The sequence below is a fragment of the Nymphaea colorata genome, unplaced genomic scaffold, assembly GCF_008831285.2.
Source record: "Nymphaea colorata isolate Beijing-Zhang1983 unplaced genomic scaffold, ASM883128v2 scaffold0001, whole genome shotgun sequence".
Lineage (NCBI taxonomy): Eukaryota > Viridiplantae > Streptophyta > Magnoliopsida > Nymphaeales > Nymphaeaceae > Nymphaea > Nymphaea colorata.
The window spans coordinates 2299217-2309234 of NW_022204507.1; the positions used below are offsets into that span (position 1 = coordinate 2299217).

At 37.0% G+C, this 10018-nt stretch overlaps 1 protein-coding gene across 1 annotated transcript; it reads right to left on the minus strand.

The window, feature by feature from the left end:
• Nucleotides 1-8606: 8606 nt before the first annotated feature.
• LOC116267854 (glycosyltransferase family protein 64 C3) lies at nucleotides 8607-9917 on the minus strand. Its single transcript, XM_031649783.2, has one exon. It carries the CDS (start codon nucleotides 9915-9917, stop codon nucleotides 8907-8909), a length of 1011 nt encoding a protein of 336 aa, XP_031505643.1. The 3' UTR covers nucleotides 8607-8906.
• Between the last annotated feature and the right edge of the window lie 101 nt (nucleotides 9918-10018).

Genomic DNA, 10018 nt, shown 5'->3' on the forward strand with positions numbered 1-10018 from the left:
GATTATGAATCTGGATGTCAGATTTGAATATGATATAGAATTTTCTTCATCATCAAAATTTGTATATGAATTCGACTTTGAATATAAAGAAATAAAAAAAATGGATATATTAAAATATGTATGCGATTTGTATATAAATTTGAATCTGAATACAAAAATAACAAAAAAAAAAACGGATATGTTAAAATATATACGTGATTTGAATCCAATCCATTGACAACATTAACGTCCAGAGCAACATCTATGTCAAATGCTGCCACTACTTTTATGCAATAAAAACTACTCATGAGACTGCATTTGGGTGAACTGAAACCCAATTCAGTATCTGAGATTTCGTTTCACATCCATACTCCCAACCGTGTTAGAAGGCGGTCATGGTAATCTGGATTATGAAAAAGATGGGACCCACAAATTTTTTTTCGTGAAACCGGACGAGTTTTCTGGAAGGGGATCCAACTGTTGGGCACTCTTGTGGGTTGCGGGGGTCATCTATGTGAAGTTTGTGTCTCACGTGTGAAGGGATGCATCTTATGCCATGGCATGGCGATGGGAATACGACAATGATGTTATTAGGAGAAGCCATCCTGCTTCTTGAAGGTTACCTTTTGGATGGCTGCGGAAACGAGGATGAAAAGACCTACGAAATTGGCTTCGATGTTCATTTCTTAAGACCGCATTAGTAATGAAATTCGAATTCAATATAGTTTTTTCTTATCTATTCCAGTGGATACTCAAGATCAGTTTCATGTAAGAACTTTAATCTAACTTTGTTCGTTCTATGTTTCAATATGAATTAGCTACTTTGCATTTCAGATAGATTAGGTGAATTACCACAAAGCTAAGCAACACATATAATGGTATGGGTATGGTGGGTGGGTAAAGACATGGCAACTTTAAAAGTCCTCACACACATACATACATATATATATATATATATATATATATATATATATATATATATATATATATATATATATATATATATATATATATATATATATATATAATTACGCAGATTCAGAGTTAACCATCACAATCCGTTCACATCCCAAAAGAAAAAGGTTCATACATATGGTCCCATGGAATTATCCCAAAATTGTTGTTTATCATAAACAAAAATCATCATGGTTATAAGGTAAAAATATCTTATATCTCTTCCATGTCCATCTTTGGCATCCTCAACTTCTTCTTGCACAATGATAGTTGATTGAACTGCTTGATCATGTAACTCGGAATTAAGAAATACAAGTTCAACTTCTCTTTCAAAGTCAAATTCCTCATCATTGACTTCATAATTTTTTTGTGAACTCCATCCCTATAATACAACCAGAAAGAGTACAATTATTGCTAATTTATCAAAAATATAAAACTATATAAATATAATGAACTTACAATTCAATAAATTCGTTTTGTGTTAAAAAGCACATAAACTAAACCTTTAGCACACTTGCTTGTAAATTTATTTTTCTCAATATTGTTACTATGGGAATATGTACTCCAATTCCTCTCACAGTGTGAAGATGTAGCAGCAGACTAAACTAATAGCTTGAAAGCAAGGCAAGTAAGACAAGCGTGCATATATGTTTGGCACCCCAAGGAATTGGTAGACTACTAGTGCTATTTTATCTTTTCTATCTCTAAACTTTGCAAACTTGTTGTGGGTTGAAGAATTTTGATGTAGATCTCGAAAAGATTTTATTAAGACATATGAACATGTGCCTTGCCAATTCTGGATCTTCCAACACCCTTTGAGAACCATTTTCTTCCATACATGCATTGTTAAGGAGTGTTGCTTTTTCTCATGTTTGATAATGACTTCTTGAATTTTTTTAATCATAGTGTCTCACATCTTGTAAACATAATGAAGCATTGGTTTATCACACTTAAGAGCCCGCAACATTTCTCAATTAGGCTCTATGAATTCAAGAAATAAGATATTTATCCCACGGGATGTCATCAACAGTCAATCTTTTGATGGCTTGAGCTTTATTGCCATGATCAGTATGATAGTAGTTTTAATCATCATCGGTCAGCATTTTGAATGGTGCACTTTTAACTTTCTTTATTTTTCTTTTTCATGATTACGATAGAAACAAAGCGTGTTTATGCAATTATTAGCAACTTTAGGTCAACATGATTATTATAAATAAAAATTGCTTATTGCTGAAGCTTGTAACATTTGGTTCTATAAGGTGCCGATAGCAACATGATGCCATCTCTTTATCAAACTCCTTTAGATTTAGAGTAACTTCAAAAGCATCCTAAGAAATGAAGCACTTGCATATGAGAGCGGCGACTGCTTCCTTGTATCACTAGTTGTCATTGTCATGCTGCAACATAAATGGACATTGAGAGAGTTTATTGACATAAATCATGCTTGTCTTCTTTTCAAGCACACTTCTCTCATAGAATCACCAAAACCGGGGTTTTCAGTAGAAAGGAAGGCAATCATAAAGTTGTTTTATCTTGCCTCGAACAATTAAATTACAGTAATGATGGCAAATTAGTGAAATTAAAACCTGGTTGTTGGAAAGGCCTTCCACATAGCACAATTGGCTCCCTTTACCTCGAAGTGCAATTTTCTTCAAGCACCAATTAAGAAACACATGCATCTTATCCAACTTGCATAAATAGATGGAGGTAAGTATGGTATAGTGGCACATGGGTGAAGTTTTCCAGCATAAATAATAATCGAAGAAACACAATAAAGGATATAATTTTGATATAGCTGCATAGAAGTTAGTACTAGGCTCAGCCCAGCCCGATAAATTTTTGCCGACAAGTACTCGGTCCTGGACTGAGCTGGCCCGCTACCTGGCCCGTTTACAAACATGCTAGGTATCGGTTTGAGTAGATGCTATCCGAGGCCTGGCCTGGCCCGTTTACAAACCATTAAACAGGTTGGGTTGCCATGTACTCGGAACAAACATTGAGACTTGGGAGGTAGGCAAGGGCAAGGGTTGGCAATGGCGATGGTAAAGTCTGTCTGACTGACAGGGAGGAAGTGTGACTGCAACGGAAAGGAGGCAGAGGCACTCAGGCAATAGCAAGGAGGCAGATGCAAAGGTGAGTCAAGCGACAACAACCGGTAGGGACTCGAGAGTGAGGGGTGACAGCACACAACAAAGAGAAAGTAGCAGGTAGGGAAATCAGAGGAGGAACAGGGTGACGGTGACGGTGACGACATACCAACAACAAGCATCCAAGAGAGACGACGGTGATAGTGATGGCAGTAGCTTCAACCTTTTCGAAGTTAAAAGATTTTTTATTTTGGACTTGTAAGTCCATTCTTAATCAAAATTCTACAATTATAATTCTACCATAGGGGTTGCATCTCTTTAGCCTAAGTGAAAGTGTTGAACTTGGGCCAAGCCCGATGCTATTCTGCCTGCTTGAGTCAATGAGTATACCCGGGCCCATGTCGGGATGGATACCAGGTACCCAACAGCAGCCCAGACCGATGCCCAAGCCTAGTTAGTATCCTTATCGATTGAAGAGAGGTAAAACTTTTTATGATCTCAGCAATATAAGAGGCAAATTTTGAGAAGTATTACATCTCAGTTCAACACATATAAAAAAATAACTCAATAAAGGATAAATAAGTTTACTTGTTTCATCATATTCTTTGAAAGTCAAAGAATCAAGATATCCTTTAGATAAAACATATTATAATGGAGTAAAACTTTTAAAAATTACATGGATAATCAGTCACAAATTTTCTTGCTGAATTCTGCTTTAATTGCCCTACCCTCTCCGTTTTATACTGCCTAAAGGTTCTTCCTTTGGAATTCGATGAAACATCACATGCAACTTTTAATATTCAGTCACAGGTAATGAAAATAAGTAAGATGCATAACACATCCAACAATCCACTCAAAATTTAAGTTAGCCAACATTTTCCCAATGAATTTATTTGACTTCTAAAATCTATCATCGTGACATCAGCATAACTGGTTCTAAATGTCAATCGATGAATTTGAAAAAATTATCAATTAAGTCATGTGCATTATACTATGAAGAGTGCATACCTAAAAAATTATTGAAAACAAGAAGCATGATATTGCAGTTCTATTAATGACAGACTTGGACTCTACTTCTAAATACAGGAAAGTTGGCATTGACCACAACAAATCATGAAAGTAGCCCATGTTCTACCTAAACAGTAATAACCATGTGCTCGCATATAAGAGAGAACAGTCTTTCATTGTTTTGTTTATGAAAAGAGATCATAGTGATGGGAGGTTTACTTTTGTCGTACTAATTTTGTTAGAAAAAGCCATTGGTTGACTTGACTATACCTACATGGGTGAGGCATGAATTACAAGAGTTAAGAGAAATTACATTCTACATATATGTGTGCATCAAAACCGAGAGAATCAAAAACATCACAAAAATAATTGCATTTACAATAGCAACCATAAATGAGAATGTCTAGGCATAAGTGCACCAAATTAACATCGTTAAGGCAGCCAAGGTGATCACATCCATTAACCAACAAATTATGCTTTTATAGCAAAGAACATATGCATCTAGACATGGGATCCATTGAATTATGATAGTTAAAGAAGTCATTTTCATATTATAAATGACAACATAGAAAATTTTCAAAATGCAAAGAAAAATTCATTGCAATCTAAATGCTGTATTATATTCATAAAAACACATCCTATGAGCTTAACCTAAAACACTAGGAGCTTGAGATTCAACAAATAAAGGTTTGTTATTATATTTCCATCCTTTTTTATAAAGAGACCTCTTAGTTGGAACTTAACCTGAAAATAATAGGTGTCTAGCACACATTCAACTGAGTAAGATTAACATTTTCATAACATATTATCAAAATGTTGGGGACCCATTTTAAAGTTGGGCAGCAGCAAGCACTCACCAGATTACATTAAGAAGTATGCGACAACTTAAAAATCTTAAAATTCTATATTATGAGGTATGTTTCAACCTATAAATGAATATATTTGTCACATAACATGCATGTCTTCACCGTGTCAACCCCTTAAAATTTATAATGAAAATAAGGAAAGAAAATGTGTCATCACATTCAAGTTATCCATAGGTGTAGTTCTACAATCCTAGTAGAGGATGGCTTGGTGGACGTGCTCCTACAACAAAGTAAACAAGAAAGTCAAATGGCAATTGTGATAAAACTTGAAAGCAAAAATGTGTTCAACATCAATAATAGAAATTGTATGACATTTTATGTGGGTCGTACATATGGTAAGTTATTAATTCATCATCTGACTTTAGTTAATTTGGTAGGTCATCATAGTCTTTTCCTTTAATTGGCACCAGAAGAATAGACACTATCATGACAAGATGGTTCAAGAGAAACAATAATGTCAATGGCTATGAAAGTATACTAGCATAACTTAAGAGAAGATCATGTTTACATGAAGAGCATGATACAACCTTACTCATCAACATCAATCAGAGAATTTTCAAACAAAGAGCACTTAGAGATGCCTTTTAGGATGGCATATAGACATTATTATATTTGAATTTATCATGTGAGTATTTTATCAAACAAACATTGCACTTCAGTATAAAACAATTGTAGTTTGATAACTTGAAGTTGTTAATCATCAACTAAGTGCTTCTTCCCAATCCTTCAGCTCCACTTGCATCTATTTGCATAATAGCATTAGCAAAAGATTGTTTCGGTTTCAAGACTAGATTAGCAATTGTAAAATTGCAGATATTTGAAACAAAAACTACAGTAGCCATTAACCAATTCTAAGCCTATTAGAAATCCAAAAAGAACCAACTTCATTTGATTAGCACATATTAGTGCTTTTGGGCATTCAACAATCATATACCATACAAACCTACATTTGTCTAAAAAAAATGAACAAAAAGGAGTTATTGATTACTATATACATTTGATGGATACCCATGGTAAGACTAGGAAAATGCTAAAGTAATGACCATGTCTTGACTTAGTAAAACCAAAAAAGTTTCACCAATCAATGACAATTAATGAAATAACCCTCTTATTAGAGCCTTGGGCTAAGATTCATGCTAGTAGTTCAAGGATCCTCACCATCAAAAGACAAGTCTAGCTATTTAGTCTGGTGTCAGTTAAAGCTAAATAAACTCAATTAAGCTTACTTTGAAAATAACATAGTACGTATGCAAATTAGTTACATAAAAGATCTTCCATAAACCAAACATTGATCCACAAATAGCTGTAGTTTCTCTTCTACCTGTGAATGCCAAGGGATTAGGTAAAAAAAGCTTTGAGACATTCAACCAGTTCTTTGTGTGCATGTAGGAGTGCATTTATTCAACATTGATCATTGCATGCGTTTAGTGAGCTGCAATTGGCTGATCAACTGAAAACAAGCACTAGCCAAACCAAAATGGGGCTAGTTAGTGATTTGGCCAATCTCAAAACTTTGGATACATGCAACTTAGCTTGTTCATACTCACGATCAAAATTGTGAAATATGGCTTACCACAATGCATTTCAGGAAGTGTTTTTTTTTTCGCCCAAGTTCATGATATATTATTAGTAAGTTATCTATAACTTAACATGACTTTCTAAGTAGTCAAAAAAATATTAACTGCATATGCAAGCATATGTGGAAGTCATAATGCAATTTCATGTTTAAATATAAAAAGAAACAGTGACATCTTCAACAAAGTCTCTCGAGTCCAAACAAACTCGATTGACATAGAGTGAAACAACTTGGCTTGAAGAAGTTCCACTTTTTTGTACTTTAAAACAGTTTCAGAGGAGCCCGGTTAGACACAAAAAGCATCATTTAGAAAATGTAAAGATTAGACATGATGTAATATGGTGGGATGTTAGTGATTGATTACACATGGTTATGATTGGAAGGTGCAAATACTAAATAAATGCCAACATATTTAGCTAAATATGTTATGCATATTTCAGGATGAAAGAAATTTAGAAGCACTTTCTGACACCTCATTTGAGTTTTTGTTATCTTTTCCTTATCATTAGAAATTCACCTCCCATTCAATTTTTTTTTCCTTTATTTCAACTCTGGTTCAGCTTTGAGGTTGTATAGCAATTGTTTACGCTCATTTGAAGTTTATCATTGGATGGTATGTTTCATGCTTCTTAAGGAGAAATGCTCATGATGGAAACTAGATTGGAGAATAACATTGAAGAGAAGTAACCCCATACTCTCTCTCTCTCTAGATATATATATATATATATATCTAGAGAGAGAGAGAGAGAACATTTATAGATTCAATGACCTTTTAAAAATATGTAGCAAAAGGAAATATACAACAACACGGTGCTGTACATATTGATGTATAAAGTCTTCAAAGTTGTTAACGGTGCTGAAGTTTAATTCCATCAGTAAAAGTGTCATTATTGCCAACATGCATGGTTTCAATTTGCCTTGAAACTATTTGTGTTAATAATTAAATTTTTAGAAGCATTACTCTGTAAAAGGTCAAAAGTAGAAAGATTTCAAGAACGTTGAAGAATAAACTAATTATTTATAACAGACAGATGTAGACACCACGTATGAATATGTTAACCATAGCAACCAAACAACGAAGATGCAAGTTAATGTCCATTTCTGGATGGTTCTTTTTAATTTTGTGATGCTAAAACCATCACAAATGGTGGGTTCTGATAGCTAGAAGCAGTGGCCAACGATTTGCTATTGCAGAATGCACCAGTTGCGATATTTTCTAGTGTCGCAAAATTTAAATTTACCCCAGTAATGTACATTGGCCGGCTGATTTATATATATATATATATATATATATATATATATGGAATCAATGGACTGAATTTTTTCTTTAACATTTTGTAATGCTAAAAACTATCACTATCACAAATGGTAAAGTTTGGCTGGCCAATCGACCATTGTCACATAATACACTATTCACAATAGCTTTTAACATCATAAAAAATATATATATATATATACATCACACTCAATACCAGCTGAGCGTTTCGCTCGCTTGGTCTGGGCCGTCCTTGTGGACGACCCATTCTTGAAGGTTAAATAAAAGCATCGGGTGGGTGGGGTGGGGGAGATCGAAGCCTCCCTTGCCTCTTCAATGGGGGAGGCTGTCGGCCTCCATCGCCATCGCTTGTTCTCCATGAGTGGATTTTATGAGATGTATCTTCGTTAAAACTTGGGTGGTTCATCGTAAGTGCTTTCTTTTTGTTTTTCAAAATGCTAACCGTATGATGTGCTTTTAACTCACAACTTTAGTCATAGAATGATTCATTTCTCATGAGTAGCTACAGAGGAGGCGTTTAACAAACGTAGCGTTCTCATAGTCTATCTCAAAGGTTGGAACATATTCGTTGTTTATAATATTATATAAATTTGTTCTAATCTTTAAAACATATTCATGAAAAATTATACTAGTATTCATATTGCGAAGAAATACTTGATGCACGTCTCATGAGAGTCATAAAACACTAGTACTATTGTTGAACTTGCCTATTTTTTGCGTAGATTCGTGGGACTCTCACAAACAGCTGCAAAACAGCTTCAATAGATCTCAAAATGCTAGCTTTTAGTTTTGGTGAATCATGTTTTTGCACGTCTAAAACAAACAATGTTTTTTTTTTTTAAATTTTCAGTCATGTTAAATTACATTGAACACGAAAAACTTGTTATTTCAATTATAATTGAAGATCTTTTACGCAATTGATTACAAGACAATGTTTGGAGACCTTTTTCCATATATCCTAACAAAATAATTTCTCCGAGTAAAAGAGAGAAAAAGGGAGTGGGCGAGACCGGTCCACCCTCGCGTTGCACTGCTCAATCCAAAGCAACGTTTCCTCAATCCAAAACAACTTCTCTCATCCCGTTTAAATCAAAATCATAGTGCTGTGTGAATCGAACACAGCATGCGCGGCCACAACGTCCCTCCCCACCCTCACCACATCACTCCTGCTCATCACAGGGTACTAGCTTTTTTCCCTTCTTGCAGAGCCCCTGCTCCTCGATCCCATCCACCACTCTCCCGTAGCTGTACCTCAGCGGCATCCTCCCCCATGCCTTGTGGAATTCCGTTATGCAGTCCCCTCTATCCCTCCTATGGTTTCCCCTCCAACTCAGCCCTCCCTCCGCCTTATCAGTATCGCCACCCCCACCATTACCACCACCCTTCTGCTTCTTCCCCCAATTCCTGCTGTCCCCGTAGTCCCTGGCCTTCCCCTCCACCAGTATCGGCCCCGCCGCCACCCTTGCCGCCACCGCGAAGTTCATCGCAATGTCCTCGCAGTTCCGCCGCTTGTCCACGATCTCCCGGACGCTTGCGGGAATTCGGCACGTGTACTCGAAGAGGTAATCAATCGAAACCACCATGAATTTGGTCAGGATGATGGAGAGTCGGGTGGAGCTCACCGTGTACATCCATGATCGCCGGCTGAGATCGAACTCGTGCGAACGTGCGAAGAATCCCACGATTCTCTCAGGGTGGTTTTGCCATACCCGGAAGGCGAAACGGAGGGAATCGGAATCGATTCGGACGTCGTCGTCGCAAACGGCCACTGCCCGTGTACGGATGAAGCGGCGAGGTAGGAAACGGTTGTTCAAGCTAGGACTTGCGTCGCGGAACAGGAAGATGGGGGCTCCCAGGGATTGGAAAGAGATGTTTCTGAGGGTTTGCGATGCGGTGGAAGGATTGCCCCAGAGGACGTAGACGGAGTGGACGGCCGGTGATGAGGAGTAGACGGTGGCGATCTCCTGGAGGAGCATGAGGCGCGATTCGGAAAAACCGTTGATGAGAACTGTGAGCTGATCCGACCGGAGGGACTTATGGTCGATCGGACGGCAAGGGTCCTCCTGGTGGCTCAGGAGGACCGGCCGAGATGCTACCGTTGTCTGTAGGAGGTAAATTGCGACGATGAAGAAGAAAAAGGGGGCCCGTTGCGTCTTCTTCTTTGTCCCCATGGACGGAATATCTTCCCTCCTCTTTTTCCTGCGAAGACGCTGATGGATTATTAGATATGGGCGAATTTGGTCCGGTCTCTGTCAGATCCTGGGAAAAATTT